Source organism: Heliangelus exortis, chromosome 2 (assembly GCF_036169615.1).
Source record: "Heliangelus exortis chromosome 2, bHelExo1.hap1, whole genome shotgun sequence".
NCBI lineage: Eukaryota > Metazoa > Chordata > Aves > Apodiformes > Trochilidae > Heliangelus > Heliangelus exortis.
Genome location: NC_092423.1, coordinates 57,916,668 through 57,943,392, shown reverse-complemented (window position 1 = coordinate 57,943,392; position 26,725 = coordinate 57,916,668). Strand labels below are relative to the sequence as shown.

The 26,725-nt window shown below is 45.7% G+C and overlaps 2 protein-coding genes and 1 long non-coding RNA gene across 10 annotated transcripts in view; all 3 read left to right on the top strand.

Moving 5' to 3' along the window:
• ATP9B (ATPase phospholipid transporting 9B (putative)) overlaps nt 1–2,050 on the top strand; it is a 159,960-nt gene extending 157,910 nt beyond the window's left edge. Inside the window, exons 29-30 of the mRNA XM_071736298.1 lie at nt 831–863; nt 1,643–2,050. Coding sequence (XP_071592399.1) covers nt 831–863; nt 1,643–1,779 — 170 coding nt within the window. The 3' untranslated portion in view covers nt 1,780–2,050. The remainder of the gene's footprint in view (nt 1–830; nt 864–1,642) is intronic.
• A 19,835-nt stretch (nt 2,051–21,885) lies between these two features.
• LOC139792637 (uncharacterized) lies at nt 21,886–22,816 on the top strand. Its single transcript, XR_011724327.1, has 2 exons — nt 21,886–22,139; nt 22,474–22,816. It is a non-coding gene; the product is annotated as an uncharacterized lncRNA (long non-coding RNA).
• Nucleotides 22,817–23,344: 528 nt separating this feature from the next.
• NFATC1 (nuclear factor of activated T cells 1) overlaps nt 23,345–26,725 on the top strand; it is a 118,762-nt gene continuing 115,381 nt past the window's right edge. For 6 of the 8 annotated variants that reach the window (XM_071736289.1, XM_071736288.1, XM_071736287.1 and 3 more), the window contains exon 1: nt 23,346–23,809. In XM_071736289.1, the coding sequence (XP_071592390.1) occupies nt 23,677–23,809 (133 nt within the window). In that variant the 5' untranslated portion in view covers nt 23,346–23,676. Of the gene's footprint in view, nt 23,810–26,725 lie in introns of all 8 variants that reach the window. The other 2 variants (XM_071736290.1, XM_071736293.1) reach the window with 2 other exon arrangements.

The window sequence follows — 26,725 nt, the reverse complement described above, 5'->3', positions numbered from 1 at the left end:
GCTTAATACTTTACTCCTATTTAATCTGTCACCGTGTAACTGTGGGAAGAGATCCTTTTTTTGTTTATGTAATTTATTTACCTAAATTATGCTTTACAGTTCAAGGTACAGAACAACTTCCACATATCAGGGAACAGTCCACTAGTGCATGGCCTCATCGGGAAATAAACCCTTCTGTCAGTGATGTTACTTACAGGCCTCATCTTCTCTCAGAGAAATTATGTCATAAGGACAACTATGTCACAGGGCACTCAAATTAGAAAGATAAAGATATTTGCTACTTCTTTACAGTTCTGACTCTTGGAAGTAAATAATTTTTAAAGTTTCTGAATTAATTGCACTCAGTGGCCTGATATGATAGGCATGTCTCTGTTATACATTACACAGGTTTTTAGTATGTCTAAGCAGATTTAGGCTAAAGCTATATAGCAAATTTCTACATTGAAATCTAATATCCCAGGTATTTCTTATAAGTAGAAGCAGGAAAGCATTTCTTTATTACCTTTTCCAAAGTTAATTTTCATTCAAATTAAAACAATTTTGATCAAGTTGTTTATGCAGTAAATTGTACCTTTAAGTCAGATGTAAGAAAATTGCCTATCTACTTAGAACGTGATGAAATATAAAACCTCTATATTTTCAAAATGTTTTGGTTTAATTGCTGTGTAAAATATGCTGATTGTCATGTAAAAGACTATAATATTCCAGTTAATGCTACTAATACCTTTTTCATTTCCTTTGTATGTCTAAGCTTTTTGGGTTTTTTTCACTTAACTTCTGTATTTTCATTAAATATATCCTTTCATTTTCATTCTCCCTCTGTGAAACAGGTATAGGCAGAGTGTCTTTTGGAGCATTCTTAGGTAGGTGAAATTTAATGTTTTTGAAGTTATTTTTTTTAAATTTTAAAATTCATAAAAATAGTAAGTTATTTAATATGCACCTTTGTTAATGATGGGGGTAAAAGTAAATAACCTCAATTCTTCAGCTTACCTGGGTTCTGGGATTTTTCCATAATCACTAAGTATGACCTGATGCTTGCAAATATGGTAAAAAAATTTCAGTAGTAAGTGTCATAATTCTTGCTATAATTAGTCACAAAAATTGCTTTTCACTGGCTTGTGGCAATACCACTACCTATTTTGCCTTTAAATTTTTGAGTTTGAATTTAATCTCTAAGGTTTTAAGAGTCATTCAGTCTAGTTTTTGTGACTGTTTAGGAGAAACATAATCTAATATGGAATAACGAATCAAAAATAGTAATAGAATTTCTGGTTACAAGCTTGTATTATAGCAGATAAAAATCATTCTTACTTGTAGAAAAATAAGTTGGCTTAATTTTTATTATGAGAAAGTTTTGCTTTTAAACTGAGATTTTATTTCTTCTAAAATTATTTTATGCTGCAAGACAGTGTAATAACTATAAAGGAACTCTGAATTTGCTGTCTAAAGAAAAATTGTCAGCAAAACCAAAATGTTGAGATTTTTTCTGTTTTGTTGCCTTTTTAAAAAAATATTGAATGGTCTTGAACACAACGGCATAAACAAAGAATTAAGAGATTTTTATTGAATTTGCACTACGGAAGTTACAGTTTCCATGTTATCAGCTTCCATAACTTATTCTCCCTTTTTATTTCTGCAGATGTTGCCTTTATCACAACTGTGACCTTCCTGTGGAAAGTGTCAGCAATCACTGTTGTAAGCTGTCTTCCACTTTACATTCTCAAGTACTTGAAGCGCAAATTTTCTCCTCCAAGTTACTCCAAGCTTACCTCGTAGAAGTAATTACGGTTTTTCAGTCACGCCAGTCTGCAAATAGCACATTCAGTGCTTTATTGTCTATGGACTTAAGGACTAAGGAAATTTTTAAAAATAAATCAAAAGTGGTAGAGTGAATAGAGCACAAAAAGAGAAGGAAACATCTGACAGGTAGAATAACACAGGATTATACTAACAAGACTATCGACAATAAACTAAGTTTTCTTCATGTTAATTTTTTTTTTTAACTTTCAATTGCTACAATTAAAAAATAAAACCTAATTACTCCTGATTTGACAGTGCTTCTGAATGGTTTCATTTCTACTGCAAAGGATTTTTTTGCTACTGTGAAGGGTTTTTTCCTACTGTACTGATCTTGTATAAGCTGAATTGAAAGTTTTGTTATTTGTTCCATAACTTCCCTGATTTAATTATTACACAGCTTCTTAATTCGAGTCCTTTCCTTCAATGTTCAGATATGGAAGTTAATTTGTCGATACTTACTACAACAAAGCTAATACCTGTAAATGCCCATGTCTGTGTTAGCAGCAAACTACTATTCCTCATCAGACATTGAGTAATATGCACTATTTGAACTATGTACAGATGTCTGCATAGCACAGTATAATTTTAGGAGCTGTTGTCCTATTCTGTACTCTCCATTTCTGGCACCAGTAAACATAACAGATACGTGACGTTGACAGCAGTTCTATAAATGCACATTACAGCCAGGTTGCACAAAGGTTGTTTAAAAATTTAACAATAAATTCTGTACATAATTCCACTGCACCTGTTGATCTGTACAGATATCAAAGATATGGCTGCTCAGTAGATATGTTTTAAAATTCTTATTCATTTTGTATTGTAAAATGGCAAATAGTGTCAAAGTACATTTCTATATATGAGAAGTCCAGTAAAACTTGTATTAGCCAATATGTTTAAATTGCCTTGTAATCTGTTTACTTAGGTTACTCAGGTAAAAGAAAATCAAAACATTTTCATTTGCTGTAAAACTGTCAGAGTTGAGTATCTTGGCCGAGTTATGACACTTTACAGTGAGGATTTGAACCAGAAACTCGTATACTCTGATATAATCTGAAGGGTCCAAATCTTCCATACTGTACTGCAAAGCAGGTATATATTATTTTATTTTTTCCTTGTGATTTAACTTGCTTTCTCAAGAAGTATATATAATAAATTTGTCAAAGTCTATTCATCAGTGGAAAGGAACAGCATAATTATCCATGCTTTATTTATAAATTATATGTCTGTTTTTAAAAAACATTTAATATGGATGTTATGTTTATGTTTTATTGTATGCGTTTACAACAGAACTCCTTGTTTAGTATCTTACAGCTTTGTCCTTATACCTTTATTTTATTGTATGGATAATACTTAAATGATAAATATAACTGCTTCCTGGGAGAGCAGAGGAAGCTGCTGCAAAGCTGTTTGGACTCCACTCCATTAATTTTTGCTTTGAAAAGTTTTTCTTACTAGCTATTTATCGGCCTTTTTTTTTATTATTATTCTTTTCCATTCCTCATTATAAAAGCAATAAAGCCTAATTTCTACCAAATAATATAAATGGTATATGTATTAAATGAACTACCACAGTAGTTTTTCTCTTAATTATGCAACATGCAGACTAGTTTGCTCTGTCCCTCTGTAAAATCAGCTTCTCTAAGACCTCCACACGATGTCACTGTACTTGCATACTAGCAGAAGCCTTTCTTCATTTTAAGTGGCTTTAGCTAGATACACTTGGTTTATTTTTTTGGTTTAGTCCTGTGTACTTTCGTTGCTGATTTGCTTTAATTTTGTTTTTCCCCAATAAGAGGTAATAACTTTGAAACAGTTAAGAATAGTCACCACTGTGCAGTTGTTCTGAAGCACTGATGATGTTTTATCTTCAGACCACTTTGTTTTTCACATTGTGGGCTCGTAACCATGTGTGTAAGATTCAGTAGATAAGCTAAAGCTTAGAGCTGGTTATCCTCCCTCTGTACATGACATCTGTGATATTAGGCAGAAAATGAGAAAAAAACCCAAAAGTTAATCTAGCAGTATGGAAGAGCTAGTAGTACAGCTGTATTCGTGTGTACAGAATTTATAGTGCTTATATATATCCTCAGCATTAAGACTCTGAGGTTAGTGTGATAGCAAAAACACAGATAAAAACCTCTCACTAGTTGGTCTGAATTCTCTAGAGTGCCTGCTTTCTTAGAGTATTTTCAATATACAGCAAAAGTCTAGTTTCAGCTAGCACTTTATTTTGAAAACTGCAGAAACCTAACTTACCTTGCTTTTGAGAATCAGGCACTGCAAAACTATGTATACCAAGGAAGTTTGCTTTCTGTTCATTCCTGTCACTTAGCCACAGACCTGTAAAAGGGGTAGCTCTACTAAATCACAGTGTTTTACAGGTACAAATATCAATACAGAGTTTAAGTATTGTAATATGACATCTTTCAATAAAAAGCTTTAATGTATTGTGGATTTTAGGACCAAGTAAGCTAAGTGCCATCACAGTCCCTGGCTCTTCTAACAGTTGAGAATGGTAACATGTGGTATGCAGGTGAATAAATTATTTCATAAGAATCTCATTCTGTTGTCATTTTACATCAGTATATGTCAGGAATAAGTCTGGAGCACCAGATCAGCTTACATTAACACTTATTTAGGCTTCGGGTCTGCAAGTTACACCCAGAAGGAGCTTATTTAACTTAGTACTAAATCATGTTTGCATTTGTGAGGTACTGCGTCAGATATGTATTTCTGAAATGGTAATAATGTCTTTTTAGAACATATTTGGAAAACAATATCAGAATTGAGACAAGATAGAGGAGCAAGATGTGAACAGTTACTATGTATTTACCAAAATAACAGAGGTATCAATACTGACATACTCAGACCTATATGAGCAAAATGTCTGCTAGATACCCTATACAGTTTGATGGAAGAACACAGGGAAAAGGAGAGATCCTGAAAAAAAGAAGTACTGATAATTATTTCACTCTTTTTTTTTTTCTGCTGCTGTTCTAAGTTCCAGTGCTCATGTAACTGCTGGAAAGCATTTTACTACAGAAGGTATTTTTTTGCAAATGGAAGCCAAAGTTCAGTCTGTAAATACTTAACATTAAATCTGTAGCACCCCTCCCTGAATGCAAGTGTTTACAGCCGTGTTCTATGGTCAGACTGACTGTGCTGGTGCTTACCATCCGAATTCAGATGTGTGGTATTTCCTGTTTTCTTCCTAAAATTTCTGAGTAGTTGCCCGAAGCAATGCCATTGCTTTTGAATGTGCATGGGAAGTGTGTATTATTAGCTTGATGAGCAGCATTCCCTTAAACCAACCTGTATTGTAATCTTTCCCTGTGTCCACAAGAGAGCGCAATCCTAAAAATCTCTCAGTCTTATTTTAAAACATGTCTGCGAGAGGGAACTCTGCAGTTGGGAACCTTTTCGGACTGGACACCAGTTCTGCAGGTATTTAAGCAAGAATTTTAAAATTTAGATTTGTATTTAAACAGCTATTAGGCATAGGGGTCAAATTCTGCAGGCAAAGAGATGATTTCCCTGGAAACTGCTCCTGCTTACGCCTATTTGTGCATCTTAAAGAGCAAGCCTGAGCTGTAGAGTCATAGAATCACAGAATCATAGAATTGGCTGGGTTGGAAGGGACCTCAGAGATCATCAAGTCCAACCCTTGATCCACTACCGCTGCAGTTACCAGACCATGGCACTGAGTGCCACATCCAGTCTCTTTTTAAATATCTTCAGGGATGGAGAATCCACCACTTCCCGGGGCAGCCCATTCCAATGCTTGATCACCCTCTCAGTAAAGAAATTCTTTCTAATGTCCAACCTAAACCTTCCCTGGCACATCTTGAGACCGTGCCCTCTTGTCTTGCTGAGAGTTGCCTGGGAAAAGAGACCAACCCCCCCCTGGCTACACCCTCCTTTCAGGGAGTTGTAGAGAGTGGTGAGGTCTCCTCTGAGCCTCCTCTTCTCCAGGCTGAACACCCCCAGCTCCCTCAGCCTCTCCTCATAGGATCTGTGCTGGAGTCCCTTCACCAGCCTGGTTGCCCTCCTTTGGACCTGCTCCAGGACCTCGATATCCTTCCTGAACTGAGGGGCCCAGAACTGGACACAGTATTCGAGGTGAGGCCTCACCAGTGCTGAGTACAGGGGCAGAATCACTTCCTTGGACCTGCTGGCCACGCTGTTCCTGAGACCATTTTTCCACAGGTTCCACTCTGTCTCCATATTCTGCTGCAAGCTTATTGCTGTATCAAGGCATCTAGATTGCTTCTGCTGGTGAGCTAGACAGTACGTTCTTGGGATCACCCTCCATACTACCCTGATGTCCACCTCTACCTTGCTGATCTAGGGTACACTGGAGGGTTTCCCTCTGTCACTGGAGGATAAGGATGTTTGTGCCTGAAGCACCTTTGCATGTTTACCACATGAATGTGAACCCAGTACGAAATCAGGTCTAAGGAAGGACTTACTGTTTAAATGACAGTATAGACTTCCTTAGAGGTTTTTGAAATGTGCTGTTGGCAGACACTCTGTTGTGACCTCTTTTCCTGCTTTTTGTGGGTATTATAGTGGCAAAATAACTTGGAAGAGGCTTGTGTCTGTTTCACACTTGGATCCTTTCATATGTTCCAAAGTTTTAATATGGTTCCAACAGCCCCTGCAGGGCAGAGGAACTCAGTGCAGAGTATGTGCAAAAGCAGAGTCTCCAGAGAGAACAGTGCTTAAAAAGTGGTAGCCACAGGAGAAGAGGTGGCCATTCTGCTCTCAGTACTGGTGCAGAAGTTATAGTAGGTCCTGCTTGCTCTGACATGCATTTGAATTTTAGCTCCCATAGAGTTCTCCTTAGCTTTGCTGGCTAGAAAGGAGACAATTCAGCTGGCAGTGTCTTATAATACTTTAGTATAGCTCAGTTGAAACTTGAAGGCAATCAGAAAAGCCCTTCAATATGTTAACCCCCAGTAGGGAGGAAAATCATTACATGTGCAAAGACGTGGATCAAACATTACATGTAAGCAAACAGGAGGCACAATATTTTCAACATTACGTTGAAAAGCATTGGAATTCCTCTTGTAAACAAAACACATTTTAAGTGAGATACTTCCCAACAAGTATTAACCACCCAACAGATGCCCTCAGCAGGGTTTCCCAGCTGTTATTGTGAGTGGGAATTTGCTCAGCCGATCACTAACAAAATGCCTCTCAAATAGGGAGTTGCACTGAAAGACCTATTTGCTACTGCATTGGCCAAAACCATAGCTTTAATCAAAATGTTTTACAGCGGAGTTATGAAAGCAAGATGCCTCGAACAGAATAAAGAGAGAGCACTCCATAGCTGAGTTGACAGATTTTGCTTTGTTCTCCCATTCCTGACCTGGCTTCAGCAAAACTGCAGCTGAAATTTCTCTTTATTGTAGTCTTCTCTATGCCTTGTAATTGTAATCAGCAGCAGTAAGCCTCTAAATTGCTCAGGCAAAAAGCAGGTTTGTTGAATAATTTGCCTTTTTGCATTGCTGAGCTAGAAGAAAGATCATAATCTGCTCTAAGAAGAGAAGATACCATTCTCTATAACTGTGATATGTGGTAAGTATTTATGGCCCCTCCTGAATTTCCTCTAGTAGTAAACTGTTTATTTCCTGTTCTCTTGGCAAAAGTAGTAAGAATAAAAAGGGCTTTGGTTATAATGTTCATGTAGCTTCAAGCAAGCAATATACAAAATAGTCTACTATAATTCTTCTTTTGTAGAAATAATTCCCACTGTTTCTCTATAATGTATACATCTTGTTTTTTTCCATGGGTCCTGTGTGTTCTGTTGTGTTTTGCTCCAGGTTCTAAGCATGAATTTGATTTTGCAAACTAAATGCGCATTGTATGGAACCAGATTACAGACAACTACCTTCAAAAGTGTATTGAAAAGTAATTCCTGGCTATTTGGGCTGGAAGGCTGAGGGATTTTAATGGATGACCAGACCTGTAAGGGATAAGCACATGCATGTATGCTTTTTATTTATTAGAGCCTATTTGAAGGACAGATTTGGGAATTCTCAGTCAAAATGTTCCCTTGGGTAAAATGGCCATGCCACATGTGCTCAGTGGAGGAAAATGAGCTGTTGTCTCCCCTGCCTACAATCACTGGTTGTTGTCTTCTCTTTCCACTGAATTCCAAACTCATCTGCAGGAACACAGCTAGGGATGTATTTCCTCCCACAGCTTCTGGTTCCCAGAGTGCCTTCTCCCTTTATCAGGATATTGGCTCTTTCATGATGATCCTTTGTTGTTTTCCTTGGTCCCAGCTGAATGGAGTTCATCCTATCTGTAGGAGGTGATCTTTCCATCTGAACATCATGTGCAAGGCAGGTGACACAGACATTATATTACGGAGTCACAGAATATTAGGGGTTGGAAAGGACGTCTGGAGATCATGTACTCCAACCCCCTGGCCAGGGCAGGTTAACCTAGGGATCTAGTACATACTTATCTATACCTAAAATACACCTAAAGCAATGGTAGAAAATCTGCAATTTAAAAACCAAGCTAACTGTTGGCAAACATGTACAGTTCTATCCAGTTCTAGGAAAGAGATGAAGGAAAATCAGATTTATTGGCTTTGATATGTTTACCCTGTGGTTGTAGCAGCTTTGCCTTGTTTATAGGTGTCTTTCAATTTTTGGCATAAATTTCTTCACTGTGAGAAAATAGTAAAATATTTCAAGTTACTAAAAAATAATAATAACTTTCTTTTTTAAAAATATCCTAGCTGGAGGCCTTTACATTGCCTTTGTACCTGTGTATGGCTAGCTATAATTCTCCTAGATCCTTTTACATTATCTTTGGTACTAGAGTAGATGGAGGGTTGAGAGTCAAAAGCAATATAAGAGGACATCTGCGCATGTTAGGAGTTGGATGCTATACTGAAGGATGCAAAAAATTAAGGAATAAGTATCTTGAATGGTTTCAGCTTATGTGTATTGTATGAGCTCAGAAATAAAAGAAAGGGGAAGAAAATCTGCTTCTCATAGTAATTTAAGTTTGTGATGTGCTTAACATGTGTAGTCTTCAGAGCAAAAAACTCCACATGGAAATCTTATTAAAAAGAAACATTCAATTACATTTTCAGAAAAATAAGTCTTTTAAGATGATCCATATCTGAATTCCTGAAACTACTGCGGGAAATCACATTTTTTAACAACGGACCTCAGGAACCTAAGCCTGAAAGAAACCATTTGAGGCAGTCAAAATGCCTCGTGCATTTCTGCCTATCTCTGCTATCAAGTTTGGCCCTGCTTGTATTAGAAGAGATTTTTCCTGACCAGAGTAGCTCTGCTAGTGACATCAATCAGGGTCCCTGCACATCTGCCCGGTGTTGTGTTGCACATGCATTGTAACAACAGCAATCACACAGAGAGATGCCTCTGTGCTTTGGTCCAGCTCTGCCCCCTTGGCATGGAGAGAGCCCCAGGTGTAAGTAGTGATCACACGGGGAAATTTTCCAGTTGTTGAAGCAATCAGCTGCTGTGTAACCTTGTTTGTGGCACTGGAAGGGAAGCAGGACAGAGAAAATGAAGCTCTCTCTGTGTAAACTGATGCGGGTTTCTTTTTGGATGAGTGGGAAGACAGCCAAGCTGCTAGTCACATAACCTCACTACTAGCTTGCCATCTGTCCAAAAGCAATTACCTGTAAGTGGCAAGTGAGGTGGGAGAACAAGATTATAGCTCAGCTGTAATGCAGAGCCAGCCCTAGTCACTGATCTAGTACTCAGCACTGCAAGAGTCTCTCTTCTTGACATGGGGATAACTCACACTGCCTGCTGAGAGGTACCAGCACGGTGAGGGATGGGAGTTCACTGCTGGAGAATCAGGAAAAGGATTCCTAAAGCAAAGCCTGCCCTAGAGACAGCTTCCTCAGGGCACAGAAGCAGAAATGTCCGAATCTGCAGAACTTTGTGTGTGCTGGTCAGACCCAGGAAATGCCTTCAGAGATAGAAGGCTCGGGGAGAAAATGAAAGCATGTGGGGAAACTCAATTTTGTCTGAGGTCAACAAAAACATCTCTGCTGCCATCCCCTTATCCCATACTGCATTGCCAATATGATGGAAAATCAAGGCTGTGCCTTGCTGCAGGGTCAGTGCAGCTCTCCGTGGCTTCTATCTCTGGTTCACCAGTGTGGAAGGAAAGGATTTTCTGTTTGAAGGTGTTTGAATTCCTGCTCTCTCTGTTGTACCCTGCACCTGACTGTTTTGCTGCCTGCCATGGCTAACAGAGGGAGCTGGTGACTCCCAGGGCTTTGGGGGGGAAAAGAATCAGAAGGCTGCTTGCAGTTATCTGGAAGGAGTCCCAAGCCAAGTGTGTGGGGCTTGGCTGTCTGGTCCTGTGCTCCCCAGCCCTTGGCATGGAGATACAGCGCCTTTGACACAGGTCAAAACCAGACTGAGCACTCGTAGCAAGCCACTTGGAGGCTCCCTGTGGACATCAGGATATCTCCCTAATGGGCCACTTTTCCTACAAGTCATTTTGTAGATTCTTTCATTGCTCTAGCCACTCCACAGCACCTTCCTATCACTGTGTTCTTCTCTGAGTAACCTGGGTGTCTATTTGAAATTGCAGCCTACTGATCTTGTAGGCTTGAGTCTTGTTGACTCAAGCATAGACACACCTTTATGCGGGTCAGGATTTGTGGCTGCAGTCAAAATTTCATTTATTTATTTTGTATTTATTTTTAAAGATGGAACAGAAATTCTGTAAGAGAGAGACTCATTTGGTGATCGTGTGAGGAGGGTGACAGAGCTGAAGAGGCAGCACATGTGCTGAATTCAGCTTGCCTGAAAGCTCAGCCATGAGCAGCTGCTAAGAAAAAGTGGAGGGAAGTCACCAGATAAATTGCCATCCAGCAACTCAAGGCAAACATGAAAAACAAGGCCTCTCTGTAGTCCTTGTTACCTGACAGTCTTGGTTGAGTCCCAGACATCTCCCAACTCTTCTACTTGGATTCCTACTTTTCCAGTTTGATACTTTTCCATGGCATAAAAAATGTGGGAACTTTACCTCTTCTTGAGAGAAATCAAAAAATGGAGCTGTTTGTGAGTCTGGAATACACCAGAGTTAATCAGCTTCAAATTTCAGTAAGTATCAAAACTCAGGGCAGGAACTAAGAACTTTAGAGGTGTGAAGCAGGTGAGGGGGTAAGATTTAATAATTTCCGGGGTCTTGCCCATAGAATAATGTCTGTTCCTAATCGGAGTGGATCTCCACCAGAAGTGACTGGTGATTTTAATGCTCCTCTATTTAAGATGTTTGTTCTGTGAGTAGGAGCCTGGTTTCCAAAAAATGTTAAATACTCACTGTGCAATTCTTTAGTCTCTTGGTAGATCTCAAGCTGGGCAACCAAAATGGTCAGAAGGGAATAAAAAAGAAAATAGGAGCAACCAATAGCAATCATTATTGTTATCATGCATGTTATCATGCATAACTGTTATTAGGGACCCTGAGCAAGATGCTGGAGAAGATAATGCAGCTTATTCAGAGTCAGAAAAAGCCACTTTGCCCATTAAGAGACTGACAAAGGGTAAGGTTTTGCCATTACTGCGAATGGATAAAAGTGAGGAAAGATGACGAATAGTGAGATGGGTCTAGAGCCAATGTGTAAGGAGGAAGGTCCTAGAACCTAATCTTATGGTTGGACTCGATCTACAGGGTCTTTTCCAACCTTAATGATTCTATGATTTTATGATTTCAAGTGACTTGTGAGGCAAGAAATGGTATCTTTTTCTTGCAGGGAGGCAGAACTTTCATCAAGATGATAAACCTGCTAACTGAAAATCTTGGGTATCTGAGAGCTTGATCATGTCATTTACGCAAAGCGTGAATGAAGGCCTTCACTTGTAGCCTGAGGTTTAATCATCCATTTCTGTTTGAGTGGCACTTCCCTGTAGGGATTATTTCACTGGTGGGTTTTTTTTGTTTTTAGTTTGTTTATTTCTGGTAGGGGTTTTTTGTTTGTTTTTAGGTTTTTTATGGGTTTTGGTTTGTTTTTTTTTTTTTCATGAAAATACAGCATGATTTTTAAAATATATTTTAAAATGGTCACTTTTGGAGTTACTTGGTTAAGTTGGTTAACTTCAGTGTAATTACATACTTGTCAATGAATTTTCTGCTTAGCCTTCTGATTACTGCAATTTTATGCAGAAATGTACACTTCTGAGTATAGGATATACATACATAGGGGGCCTCTGTCCTGCCCAAAGCTCTGCCTTGCTACTGGTTTGAACGGGTCCCATCTCCTGATCTGCTCCCTCACATTGCCCCAAAGTTCCTCTGACAGAACCTGGCAATCAATTCTTTGCTTTGCCAGTCTTCCAGCACATGAACACTTGTTAATCCTGTTCATGCACAGTTAATGTGGAAGCTAATCAATATCACTAAAGTTTCTTAGTCCAGCATTATGATTTAAATAGCTGTAAACTAGTGCTAGGGAACCAAAGGCAGAGAGAGGGAACAACTCTTCCTGCCAGCACAGTTACACACACACCACCTGCCCCTTTCACCCAGCTAAAGGCATCCTTTCCCTTCTAAATAATCATCACGCTTCCAAAAATGGTCTCAGGTTCTGTTTGAAGGACTGAGGCAACATTAATAAATACGAGGGGTTTACCTTACTACTTTATTTCTAAGAGATCTGCAGGAAGGTTTGTGTTTTATTTTCTGAAAGCTGATATTTTTACATAAGCCAGAAGGGGGCGATGAAAGCTAACAAATAAGTAAAATCCCCATCCAGCGTCGTTAATAACCCACCAAAAAAAAGTCCCTTTCAACTCGTGTAGTAGCCGTTTCCAAAAACTGTGTTTCAGTAATGGGGGAGGGAAAAAAGTTTCCTTAATGGCTCAGCCTTAAATCTTCCAGACAAGACAGAAATCACTGTTATGGAATGGATTTATTTCCAGTGTAATCATTGTCCACCATCATCCCAATGCCTGCTACTGGGGATGCAGCCCTCACCTGAAAGGCTCATTTAGCTGTGCAGGTGTTCAGAGGTGGAGCAGTTTCTGGCAGCAGTCCATCTAGGCTGATTGCAAATGAAACTCCTGTCCATTCAGAGCCTTCACCCTCTGAAGTTAGTTTGTGATTTCTGTTGAACTTTGGATGAAAGGAGGATGAAGAGCTCTTAAGAGAAAACTACCCCAAATAGCATTTACTGCAGTGATCTCTGGATGGGGTTTCAGTAGCCCTGGAGACAGCTGGGTCAGGACAGACTCCATGTCAAAGCCTTCATCTGCTTTTTGCCAGATTTGTCAGTAGTGCTGACAAGAAGATGTTCCTGTACTCCTAGCAGGGCAGGTATTTCATCTCAGCAAGATGTTTCGTGAATTATCAAAGTCCATCAGACTGCACTGCCAGATCCAGCATTTGTGGTTGGGCCTCTGAATCAACAACCTGCCAGCCCTTCTGCCTGCTCCTGCCCTATTCCAAATCTTCTCATCAGTGTTCCTGAAAAACTGTCATCACTGAACTGGGAGCTCATGCTTTGGCCCTTCCATACTTATCTCCAGCTGATCTCTTACTACACTGTCTTTACCTTCTTCTGATTTGCCACTGATACCAGTTTAAACACTAATTTAGCTGCCCATCCAAGATAATCCCAGGATCTAAGAGGTGTCTGGGCTTTGTACTCAGGCAGCAGTCACCCTGAACCACCTTCAGATCCCTCCTCAAGACAAATTTTTACCCTGAGGTGACATAGTCTGGCCATCCATGAACTCCAAATGGAGGAGATGGTCGTGTGTGTGTGTGTGTCTTTGTGTGCATAATCCGTGGTGCCTCTTTCTGTTTAATCCCTTGGGTCACTCCATCTATGTTGATGTTCAGAGAGCCTCCAGATGAGGTGCTGCAGAGCTCCATTCAACATGGGATCTCTGCAGCCCGGTGACTTGGAGGAGTGGTGGAGCTTTGTGTGTGGAAATGGCCTCTCAGTATCCTCCTAAAAGGTTGCTGGCTGCTTCTGTAAAGCTGTTCTGCATCCATCTACTGGAGTGCAGCCAGCAAAACTTGGAGCCAAATCCCAGACTTCCAGACCGGACAGCTTTGACTCTTGTAACTTGAGAAACACCAAGAAAAATATTTCATTGTGGCACAGCTCTTGTGGACTGCTCAATGCATCAGTGCTGGGCAGCAAGCAGGAAGCAGCCCCTCAGCAGTAAACGCAACTGTCTTTAATCTCAAAGACTCACTTCAACATAAATCCAAAAGTGACCTGTGAGCCAATTTTTTTGGCTCTTTGATCTGTCTTTTCAGACCTGCCTTCCCTAGGATAATCATGGTGGATAGATTCAGTCTGCATCAGTAGATCAGGGAGGGTTTTTTTACCACTGCTCTACCTCTTAGCTTAGTAATGGCATTACTGTCTGCATATATCTATACAGTTTCTCTTCCCTTGCAACACATACACATCTGTTGGGAGCCTCCTTCACACCACCACTGTTGGGAGGCTTCTTTAATTTCAAAATTACTGTCCTAAAAAAGCAACCTGAAAAGAAATTTAATTGGACTCTTTCGAGGAGGGCAGTAGGGAGAGGAAAGTCCTGAAAGCAAAGAAGATAAGATTAATTTGTATCATCTTCATGGTTTAACTGTTCTAGGCTTGCACTTGATATATATATATGCATTAACTTGAGGTGGAATAATCTGTCGTTGAGACCCAAGCCACAGAAAAGAACCTGGTGTCAGGAGGCTGTGTGGTTTCACAAAGCTTGGAGTTTTACCGTTGTGCTGGAATATGGTTTAGAGCAGAGAAATCATGAGGTGCTTTTTGGCATTTTTCTTAATGATGAGGAAAATGATTGCAGGCTTTGCAGAGCTGAGAGACTCATGTTTGAAATGCTGGCTCAAAAGAATTCATCCTGGAAAATTTTTTCATGGCTTTTGAAAAGTCCTGCTCTGCAATTCACGCCCGGCAACTTCAGTGACTTAAAACATTTGTTTTTCAGACACTTGACTAAGGGATCCTAGATAGAGGCTGAACCCTGGTAATATTTGCAAATGTGTCTTGTTCTAGGTGCTAGTGAATTTGCACCCTTACATTCCGCAAAAGATGCAATAGAAGAGATGGGGTTCTTCCTAAGACTTTCTGGTCCTGTGTGCTCATTTGGAAATCAATTTAATGCATTTTAATTGCCTATTTTTCTCCTTGGTTTTCTCTTTACAGTAACACACCAGCAAAACATAATAAGGTGGAGTCTAGCTAAGCAGGCTGCTAATGAGGAAGCCTGGCTCAAGAAGATTTTGATTTTCAGCATTTGTTCTTCAAGATAGCTATTTCAGCCTAAAGAGATGTCACAAAACAAGAATGCTTCTATTAGCTAACAGAACAAAGGTATTGGGCTCCTACATAATTTTGTTACATGAAGAACCAAAGACTTAAACCCTTGGACCAAATTATAGGAGTCTGGCAATCCGTTTCAGGATGCTGGTCCCCTTAGCCAAGTCATCCCTATGAAGAAAACATCCATTGTGCATGAAATATGGTGTGAAAAGAATGAGGGAGATGCAATTCAAGCTGTGAGGAAGGAAAGGTATATGTTAAAAGCCGAATCTCCTGCCAGCCTTTCACGGTCCCCCTGGTAAAGAGAAGCTTCTGGCTTTGCCAAGCTGATCAAAGGGTTTCTCAGAAGCCTTTCATCCATGGGGCAAATCTGTGAGAAACAGGATTTAGCTGATGTCTGTGGCATCCCTGGACAACTGGAGCAGGCAGGGCAATGAAATTGGACTGGGAGTGAGGATCAAAGCCAGCCCACCACTGGGGTGCCCCTGACTGCAGCTGGTGCAGTTCAGCTATGTCCTAGGTACCACTGAATACTGTACCTGAAACTTCTAATTGCTATTGACACTATATGCACTCCACTGCAGGCAGCTGGAGACATCTTTGTTCAGCATCTCCATCATAATTCTTCATTTCCAGTAGCATACAGTTTCTATTGTATAGCCTTTTATGCTGAAAAGCTCCAAATTTCATCCCTGTCAAAGGCCACTCTCTTTGGAAAGTCTGAGAAGCTCAATGTTTGGTGAAAGTAAGAGGGGAGTATAGTGCTTTACACCATTGGTCTCTAGTCCTTTATTACCTACTTTGCATGAAATATGAAGGATGCTCCTTAATAGTGCATAGTGACAAGTCAGCGAATAAAACCTTAGTACCTCATTTCATCATCTGGAAAATAGTTCCTCTGGCCCTCAATACTTCTCGTCTCTTGAGTTACTGTATCATGCTGAAAGTACAGGAGAAAGGGAGAGTGGGGACTGGTGTTTGCAAGCACCTAGCACAAGGGACCGTAGTCAAAATTGCTGCTGGAGTCCACATCCCATTCATAAAGTTTGTGAAAGTGAGCCCAGAAAAGTTAAAGCAACAATTTTATATTTGCTGGAGTTTAACAAGATTACTGACTCTGCATCAGAAAATAAGGTCAGTAAAGAGTACACAAGTATTGGAATATCAATATTAGAAGAACAACTTAGAGAAAAGTGCAATAGCACATGCACACAGAGTTTGCTAACAGGCCAGATCTCCCAGGGCTCAGCACTGAGGCTTGTTATGGTTAAGAGTTTTGTGCTGGTGTGATATGCTGGGTGTCCAGATGTAGATAACTTCATGGTAGGAGGGAAGGCTGCTGATAATTTTCAGGAATGTACCATACTACAGGAGGATTTGGAGACACCGGAGGAACAGGCTAATGCAAAGGAATTTAATATTACACGAATGGAAGCACATTTAAATACAAGTTTAATGAACTAAAGCAGAAGGAAACCAATGAAGGAAGAGACTTGGGATAGTGCTGAGGATTGGTAGGGATAGCAGCGGCCTGACAAATAAATAATAGTACAGCTGAGATCCTCAAAAAGAAGGCTCATGCTGCAGCCATGGAGTCCGGGCCTTCACACTGGTGTCTTGTGTCATGTGGCAACCAGACTGCTCTCAGTGTTGAACCTGGAGTCTAAAACTGGCTGGTCCCAGGTTACAGAGAGGGCAGCTGCAAAGGGTACTTCTCCACTGCCAAACCTGTTCCATAATCCAAGGCATGGAGCCTCGGATCCATGAGGAGATGCTACCATAGCATGTATCTTGGCAGAGAGAGATAAGGATATGTTTGGGCCACCAGGGCACTGGGTTGTGACCACAGCTCAGCAAAACCTGTTGCCTTTGATGCAAATCAGATCAGTCTAGGTGTCCTCTGGCTAAGCAGGAGATGCACTCAGGGACCACCAGGGTGGAAGAGGATGAAAAGGAGTTATACTAAAAGCAGTATTTCCAGGGGATGTAGAGTTTACAGGCTTGACAATAAGGAAAGGAGCCTCTTTTGCAACAGAAGAACCATGCACGGCCCCTTTCCTACCTCCTGACCATCACAGGATCAGCTGCTGGCCCCTGGGCTGCAAGCTTAAGAAGCACTGCTACACGTGCAGGCAGCCCAGACCTTGTGTCCACCCTCCTGGGTCACCACTTCCACAAAGCCACCTGCAGCAACCCTGCTCCTATAGATGAAATGTAGACATGTGGAAAAATCTGCTTTGCACTGCTTCAAAATGAAGGTGTTTTCCTGCATGTTGTAGGACGGATGAGGTGAAAGCCACCATCCCCACAGTGTGTAGGAACTGATACCTACCATGGGTCCAAGTCTTCCACAGACATCATAAATCTGATGTTTCCCTTTCCTTCCCCCAGAGAAGGGTCTGCTCTACGGCCAGCTTGAGTCCCTGTGTACCCAGCCAGCCTTTCCTTCATTAAGTACTTCTGAGTGAGGAACAAAACTTGTTACCATGCTACCTACCAGCAGCTGGGGAAGTCTGAAACACATGAAATATTTCTAGAGCTAAAATACATCATCTAGTAGACAACTTTGTCACTGCTCCTTTGCAAGTCTGTCTATACTGCACAAGAAAAAAAAAAATTGCCATTTCTTCAGTACTATTTTACTAAACAGCTTTATACATGCTCTTCTTTTTTAGCTACCCACTGTATTACACATTTCATTGCTAGTGTCCAGGAATAAATGCAGAGTATAAGTATTCTCACTTTTGATGGTTTTTTTGCCACAGGAAGGGGGCACATGAATTGCCAGGTTGGGACCTGAGGGTCATGCATCAGAACGGAGATTCAGCTCCACTGCTGGCACCTTCCTCAGTCCAGAGCAGCAGTAGAAAGGAGATGCTGCACACTGACCCAGCCAGCAGCAAGGGGTCCACATGGAGCACCAGCTCTGTACCTGATGGCTGTGCAGTTTTTCAGATGGGGAAAACCCAAAAGGAAACAAAGTGGCACTAACATAGAGTGCATCATTAGGAAATTATTTCTCTCTGTTTAATTCAGTCGCAGCATTCTGGATATGGGTCCAGTGGGGCTGTCTCATGTCTGTCTTGTTTTTAAAAAGTCAGTGTCTGAATGGGTGACTGTAGCTCTGTTCTGATTTGGGCCAGGATAAAGGTAATTTTTCTGTCTTGTAATTTTACTTTTGGCTAAGTTTCTTGTATATTATTCTCTCTCCTTTCTTCATCAGGGAGGGAACGGGGATTAATAGACAGCATCTGTCATTTGGTTTAATTGCTGGGCCAGTGTTTAACGCTGACAAGCTCCAAAAAGGTTTAAGGTCCTTTGCCCACAGTCCCTGGCTGTGTTCCTAAATAGCTGTTTAAAAAGAGTCCACTAAATCAAAAGCCAGGTAAATCAGCAGAGCTCTCAATGTTGTAATGAGACCAGTTATAAGGTAAATTACAACATTATTCGAGCACACAAAATTCCTCCTTCTGGCATTTGTCCTGCTAAGTGCAATGCACCTTAAAAGTGGTGAAATTATTTCTGGCAGCCTGTAAAAGAGGCTTTGTCTGGGGGATGGGAGGCTAAGCCCAGCCCCTGCCTTTGCATCAAATTCCAACTTCAGGGGCTTTGGGCAGTAGCTGGCCACCACTCAGGTGTGCTCCATACCATCTCAAAATGATGCAGCACAAGCCACAAGCACTAGCCATGGGCTCTCTCATTTTCCAGCAAATCTTGATACAATTTTCAAAGCAGGGGATTAGAAAGACTTTAATTAAGGGACTTGGGGAGGCACAATTTTTTTTGTTACAATGAACCAAATTCTAAACAGATGGTGGTGCTTTTGAAGCTACCAAGACCCAAAAGATGGGCCCAGAGACCCTAAGGAGATGTCCATTATTATGTAAATTAGATAGAAAAGACTGTAAGGATATAAGGGCAAGAAGCCCAAAACTGAACAAATTTATGTACAGAGCACGGGTGGCTTTTTCTGATCTGTATCTTGGATTATGGGATTCTGTGCATTTATTGTAAAAATATATTTAATAAATATTAGTAAACATTGGACAGAGATATTCCCCACCCACCCTGCTTTCAAAACGTCTTTTCTGCAGACAAAGCTGAAAGATTCTTATTTCACAGGACACCACATGGAGAAACAATTTGTCCAAAGTCTTGCAAGCAGATGAGGGTGCCAGTCAGGAACAGCAGCCTTGACTGCCTGCTGTGCCATGCTACTAACCTATATACTCTGGTGAGGTGAAAACTAAGGCATTTTTGTTAAATTAGAGGTTCCCTGAGAAATACTGCAGCTACTGTGTACAAAGCTCTGTGCAAACCACCCCTCCCAGCCTGCGGAGGCTCTAAGAAAAGGAGAGAAAAGCAAAATGCAGCAGGGAATACACACATAGATGACTTAAAATGTGAAACCAATTTAGTGAGCATGAATCAGACTCTTCAGTGATTAAAACATCCTGTTTAAATGCTCCACAGGTTTCCATGTGTTTTTTTAAAGGATAGCACTACATTTACATGCAAGAACTGTCAGAGGGCAAGAGAATAGAGGGCAAGATTATAGCTTTGCTTGCAAAGGTGAACAGAAGGGGTAAAAAGTGATTAAAAAGTACCAATTTAAGCCTGTGGCATTTGACTTCTTCCTGCAGCAAAGGAGTGGTGTGTGCATTTCAGGGTAAGCATGTTTGGACAACCAAGGGAAAGTCAAAGTGGGTTCCAGGGGACTCAGACAGCTTGAACACTGGAGGAGTGCAGTCCAGCAATTGGGATGGGAGGTACTGTGGTGCTGTGGCAGCACTCTTCACCCACCTCGCAGCTAGGTAGGAAGAGGGAGAGAAGACTTCTTTCCTACTCCTGCCCTCCTTCCTTCCACAATATACAGGGTTTTTTTCTTGTTGTTATTTCTCCATGACAAACTGATTGCCATCAGGGCAGTGGAAAATCAATGGGTATCCAAAAAGCCTATGCCCTCAGGCCCTGTGGCCTGCTCTCTCCCCTGCCATGCTCCATCCTCTTCTTCCCAAACTCTTGCCTCAGTCCAGCCTCTTCCCATGAGGGAGAGCTATGCCACACCATCTCCCTTGAGCATTGCCTCAGTGCACAGCCAAGCTTCTCAGCCCAATGCAGGCCATGCAAGCCACCCTGAGCACAGTCTCAGCCAAGGCAGAAAGGTAGAGTGGGGCAGCTGAACTCTCTCTGCCAATTAACCTAATTACTGACTAAAAGCAGCAAGTGCTTTGTTTTCAAGCACAGTTGCCTCTGCCTCTGCCACAGCACTAGGGAAACAGGGGAACCAGCTGACCTTCCTCATCCTCCTTGCTGTAGGATATGTGGATGGAGAGGGACTGCCCAGGTAGCCTGTACAACTGTCTGCAGTGGAGAGGGTCCATGGTTAAAGAGGCACCAGCAGAAGCACTTGTGTGGAAAGCTGGAGAAACCTGGCTGCATGGTGATGAAGGGAGGTGAGTCACGGCCTGGTATGCCACCACTGACAAAGAAGGGTTTCTTACTGCTTCACACATCTGCTCAACCCTGTTTACCCAGAGGAGCAGAGTCTGCTGAGGTCCTAACAGCTCTGCTGTGAGTCACCCACCAGGGTTTAGGGCTGTTTGGTGGAGGGACACAGGGAGCCCAGTGCCTGAGCTGCCATGAGGAGATTCCCACATGGGGAGGAGAGGAGACAAGGACAGAGGCAGTGGGAGCAACTACATCTCGCTGTTGCACACTGCAAACTTCTCCCTGCACATCAGCTGCAGCAGACAGCACTGTCCCCTTGCAGCCCAGAACACTTGCCTTGTTCGCCTTGCACCTGGGAAGTGAAGGCCTGCAGAAGAGCCAGCCCTGCCCCAAAGTTCCCTCCCTCTGTTCCCTGCTCATCCAACACTGGAGGTCACCGTAAATTGTTCCAAATGCTCCAAGTTTTTTTGTTTGTTTGTTTTTTTCTTTCTTTTTTGTTCTGTGGAAAGGTCTGTAGGTTTGTGTGTAGGAAAGTCCAAATTATTAAGACCACTTGTAGCCACAGCAATTACGGGTAGGGTTTAGCCAGTAGATGTAGGAGAGCTAAGCAAACAATGCAGGGGCTGGCCAGGCGTGTGCAGCGGTGCAACAGAAAGGACTTGGCATGTGGGAAGTGGCTTTTAAAAACGGGCAGGGTGCATTTGCTACAATAATCCACTGAAACAACAGCCGTCTAAAAATAAGTTTGTTTTCTGTACTAAGCTCCTTTTAACTTCGTTAGTCATCACCAGCTCCCAAAATAAGCTCCATGTAACAGTCTCCCCTGGTAGCGGCTGTAAACAAACTTGCAGAGGCGGGAGGGAGGTGCAGGGGAAAGGGAAGAAGAGCGGAGGCGGGGCGGCGGCGGGTGGCCCCGGGGCGGCAGCGCGGGGTGATGTGGGCTCTGGGGCTGGGGCCGGGACAGGAGCCGCGGGGACTGGGTCGGGGACGGGGGGCGGCCGCGGGCCACGCTCTGCGCCGCCGCCGGCTGCCTGCGCCGGCTGGCGGGGCTTTGGACCGGAGCCATGGTGGTCCGGGCAACGGCATTAAACAGGAGGAAACAGACAGGGGATTCCGTCATTTCAACAGGGAGCGGGGGGGCGGGCAGGAAAGGAGAGTCCCGCGGAGGGGAGCGCGGTACCCGCCCGCCCCGCGCCTCATCCCCCCCCCCCGGCCTCCCAGGAAGGCGCCGGGATCTCCCGACGCCTCCTACTCTCCTCGGACAGCTCCGGCAGCCGGAGCTCGCGGGACCCGGGGGGAAACGTCCCCTAGACCTCCCCTCCCTCCCCCCTCCTCTCATGCGGTGCCGGTAGCGCCGGGCTCCGCTGGGAGACCGCACCGTCGAGGGGGGCGCTGCGGCACCGCCCCGCGCCCGCCCGCTCCGCAGCGTCCCCTGGCGGCACCCCGGCTCATGGGTGGCCGCCCCATCCCGCTCCGCCGCAGCTCCCTACCTCTGCGCACCCGGGTGGCAGGCACCGATCTCCGTGTTCGCCACGTCCAGGCGACCCACCCCAGATGCCTGCGGGGAGGCCTTAAGGTTAGGGACGATGCCGCTGAGGGCCTGAGGAGTTTCCTTTCTTTTTCCACATTAGTTTTTCCTTGAATTAAAAGTGCAGCCCTTTTCCTTTTGGTTTTTTCCCACCTGAGGGAGCAGCTGGGCCCGGGAGGATCGGGGGGGGGGGGGGCTGTGCTCCTCTCCGAGAGTGCTCTTTAGTGGGGACTATTTTCCACCATGATTCCGTGGAGGACCTCGTCCCGAAGAATCAGCCTCGGCCTCCTGCTCCCCAGAAGCAGACAGGATTTCGCTTTCAACCGCATATGAGTGTCAGGCACTAAATTTATGATTTTTTTTTTTCTTCTTCATACCCCAGATAGGCTCTAAACCACCCTAATTCTCCGCACGCCGCCAATTCCAGTAGGAAAGTATGGTCCCTTTCTGCCAGCTGTGGGAGCAGAGGGAGGACGAGGGGGGAAGCACGGAACCAGGCGGCGGAGGCGATGCGGCCTCTCTGGGCAGCCCCCGGCGGGATAGCTCTTGCCTGCGGCGGGGTGTCACGGCCGCGTCGTGGGCTGGGCCGGGGCATCCCGGAGGTGGGAGGAGGAGTCGCTGTAGGTTGGCAACGTCTCCTACCCCCCGCTATGAAGTGATGGAATACAACTGTGTTGCTGAGATATTTACAGAATAATAATAAATAAAATAATAATCAATCTGGAGCGACTGAAACTGAGTCCACTGGGTCTGTTAGTAATTTAGCAGAATGGGATTTTCCTTTCTCTCGTCTGCCAGTTGATGCTCTTTTCCAAATTTCCACAGTGGGGGAAGCCTGTGATTTTTTACATAATGATTTCAGCATGCGAGGCTGCCTCGCTTTTTTTTTTTTTTTTTTTTTTTTTTTCACCTCCCTGCCTGCGTCCCGCTCTCTCCCGTCTCCTTCCCCTCCCCGCGACCCGGGCGCGCCGCCCGCTCCTCCGAGGAGATCAGCCGGCTCCCGCAAGTTTCTGGGACCCCGCAGGCGGCAGCGAGGCCAGGGCAGGCCAGGGGACGGGCGGTCGTCGTGCCTCGCAGAGGGGCGGCTTCAGCAGTTGGGGCCCGTCTGTGCCCGCCGGTGCCCGCCTCCCTTTGGCCGCCCGCCGGCGGCGCGGCCGGGACCCGGCTGACATCACGAGGTCGGGGCGGGGAGAGGGGCCGGGAGGGGAAGGGAGGTGGTGGTGGGGGGTGTTTTCCAGCTTTAAAAAGGCGGCACCGGGCGCGCAGCCCTGCGTCAGAGCGAGACTTCCCCGCTCCGCACACTTACTCGCTCCCGTACACTGCCTGCGGCACCCGGCGGACGGGCAGCGCCCGCCACCTCGTCCCGCCGCCGCGGCGCGGGCAGTGCCTCCTGAGTCCCCACGCACACCCGCCCTCCTCTCCATGCCCCGGCCCCGGGGGGGCGGTGGCGAGCTCTTGTGCCTCCGCGGGTGCGGCTGCCACGCCGGGGGCGGCGCAGACCCTGCCGCCGGGGCGTGAAACGGGGCGGGGGGCGCGGGACAGGCGGTGAGGGGCTGGCAGCGGCCCGTGGCGCGGCGCCGGGTGGATGCCAAGCGCTGCTCCGCCGGCCGCCGCCGCGCCGCCGTCGCGGGACGCAGACAGCGGGAAAGAGAGGCCACCGGCGGCACCGCAGCGCAGCGCCGTCCCGCTCGGCAGCACCATGAAGGCGGCGGAGGAAGGTAACGGGCAGCGGTGCGGAAGGGCGGCGGGCAGGCGGGCGGGCGGGCGAAGGTGTTTCCCCGCGGCGGCCCGGAGCTTTGCCGGCGGCCGGTTGCCAATAGGTGTCTCCTTCGCCACTCGCACGGCACCGCCTCGGCCGGGCCGCCGCTCCCGGCCGCCTCCTGCGGGGCCGGGCCCGGGCCCGTTGTCACTCTCGGTACCGGCCCGGGGGAGCGTTGCATCTTTCCTCGCCGCCTGCACGAGGCTGCGAGGACGCCTAGGGTCCCATCAGGGGGAAATGCTGTGAGGTGGCTCGGGGATTCCCTTCCCAGCCCTGGGTTTGATTCGGGAGTAAGTCAGAATAGACTCTGTAATTGCAGCCATCCCAGTTTCAGGAGGGAGCCTCCTCAAAAAACGCGTCTCAGACAGTGCCAAGCGCCGTACCAGTGACCATCCCTCCGCGGGGTACCCAAACAGGCTGGCACGCCTGCAGCCGGCTGCAGGGCTCCGCCAACCCCGGGTCCCCCGTGGCTCCCGGAGGTGTGGGCTTGCCGCCGCTGGCCCGGCTCAGGGGGGAGCGCTTGCCCCGCGATCCCGGCTCTCTGTCGGGACTTCTTTCGTTGTCCCGTAGTAGCTCTGCAGCGAAAAGTGCTCAGAATACAACAGCGGCAAAGTTTCTAGAGAGAAAGATCGTGGGCGCCGGGCTTGGGAATCACTTTACGGCGAGCTTCTGGTCCAAGACTGAACTTGGTCCTGCCAGGGGCAGCGTTTACCTGAAGCCGGTCCTGGCTCCAGCCTCTCCTGTGCCAGTCGGGACATTTTTCTCTCCCCGGAGCATCGTTACCCAGCAGCGCTCTGCCCACTGCTGAAATTTTTCGCACCTCGCCGTTCCCTGCCAGGCACCGACGCGCCGCTTCGCTTCGACGGGGGGACCCCCCAGACGGCATCACCTCCGCGCCGCAGCAGGTGCGGAGCAGCTCCCTGCTCCTTGCTGTGGGCCCGGGGGCAGCACGCTGCCGTGCACACACTACCCCCCCTCCCCGCGGCTACTCCCGGGCTCCCAAGTTTTCTTCCGAACTGGTGATGCTGCCGCTTTGCTGCTGCTGGGGCTGCTGGGCTGCTGGGCCCAGGCTCGGCACAGCGGCTCCGCACATCGCGAAAAGAGAAAGTTAAGAAGTCGCGTCCACGGTCGCAGTGTCTATTCCGCATTGTGGGACGACGGGGCTCCCCTACTTGGGTTCGTCCCCGGAAATATGGGCCGGCCCGCAGGACCCATGATTTATTTTCCTTTTTCAGTTTTTTTTAATCACAGATGTTTTCACTCCAGGAGTTCATTTCAGTTGACAGGATCCTGCCAATGCAAAAGTTACAAGCACGGCTGTGATTGCGGCTCCGCTTTTGAAGCATGCGAGGGCCTTTTTGGATGAAAGCTAATTACTTTTTATTTTATAGCATTGGCTTGCGTGCCTTTTGCATGCTCGGACCTCCGAGGGCTGCACGCATGGTGTTTCAAGCACTCTGGGCTTTAAGGGCACTGAATGCTCTAACTTGCAAAAAATTACACCCAGAAGCAGCTGACAAAAAAAGCATACAGGCGCCTTCTGTAAAAAGAAAAAAAAAATTTTTTTTAAATCCCCCCTCTTGATTTCTGTGGCATTTCTGATGCCTACGTTAAAATGTCGCCTGCTCTCATCGTCGACTGTTCTCTTCCCTGTTGATGTATTTTGTAAGGGACTAAGAAAATGAGGCCAGCCAGAAAGTGTGACCCAATCCAGGAAACACGTAGGGGAGCCCTGCAAGTCCAGATCGTTGCCAGCAAATTAAGGTGCCTCTTGATTGCTAAAATACGGCGATCAAAGAAAATACTTTTGTTTCTTCCTGAGCTTGGGAACAAACTGCCAAAGTGTCCCGGTGGAAGAACCCCCCGGCTTTTTCTTTGGCTCGTAGGACGGTGCGGGGTCCTATGTCTTAGGCAATACCGGTGGGTTAACGCCATTTAGAAGTTAAATTCTCCTTCAGGCTTCGAGCCTTCAGCCAGAGCAGCCCGAAAGCTGGGTCCTTCTTGGACCTGCGTTACGGACTGGGAAACTGGGACAATTCAGGTTAACTACAGGGAGAGGCTTGGCCGGGAGCGGTCGGGCTGGACGGGCAGTTGATGGGCAGTGCAAAGGCATCTGGCGCCACGGGTATGGGCTCGTCGGGGCACATAGCCCGGCCTCGGCCTCTTCTCCCCCCTCTATCCCTCTCCCACCGCGTCCCACCACGTCCCCCCGCTTGTTTCGCTTTCCCCGGTTTTGATGGCACTGTTTTAAACTGGATTATTTATGGGCGCGACGTTATTCCCGTTCGTCCATGTGGCATCACTTCGGTTTTACCTTTCCGTTGTGTATCTTTCCTCTTTATCCATGGCATGCGTGCCAATTGAAATATTTCACTGACACCACTAATATTTTTGGCACTGGCAAATCAACCCGTCCGTAAATAGTTTGAGATAATTCACCCATTTCTCAGGTACCAGATGTGGGAGAGGCGAGGCAGCGAGAGCAGCGGGTATTTGGGAGCTCCGCCTTCTCTCTCCCCGGGGGCGCCCCGGCAGGACACTGGGAGCAGAAAACAGCCCGGCATAGAGGGACGGCGGGGGGCTGAGCCCGGGTGCTGGGGGCCGGGGCAAGGCGGCAGATAGCGCCGTCGGGGCAAGGGCTGCGGGACGTGAGGGGAAAAAGCGTGACACTCGTTCCTGCGCCATGGTCCCTCCCCTGAGGCTGGAGCGGGCCGCCCCTGGCCTGCTCCGGCATCTTGCTGCGAGCATGGCCCCTGCGAGCCGGCAGGCAGTGGGGTCCCGCAGTTGCCAAGGCCTTTTGCATAGTCGAGTGACTCAGCCCCGGCACTTCGGGGAAGCGACTGCGAGCACCGCAGGGAGGGCAGCCCCACGGCGG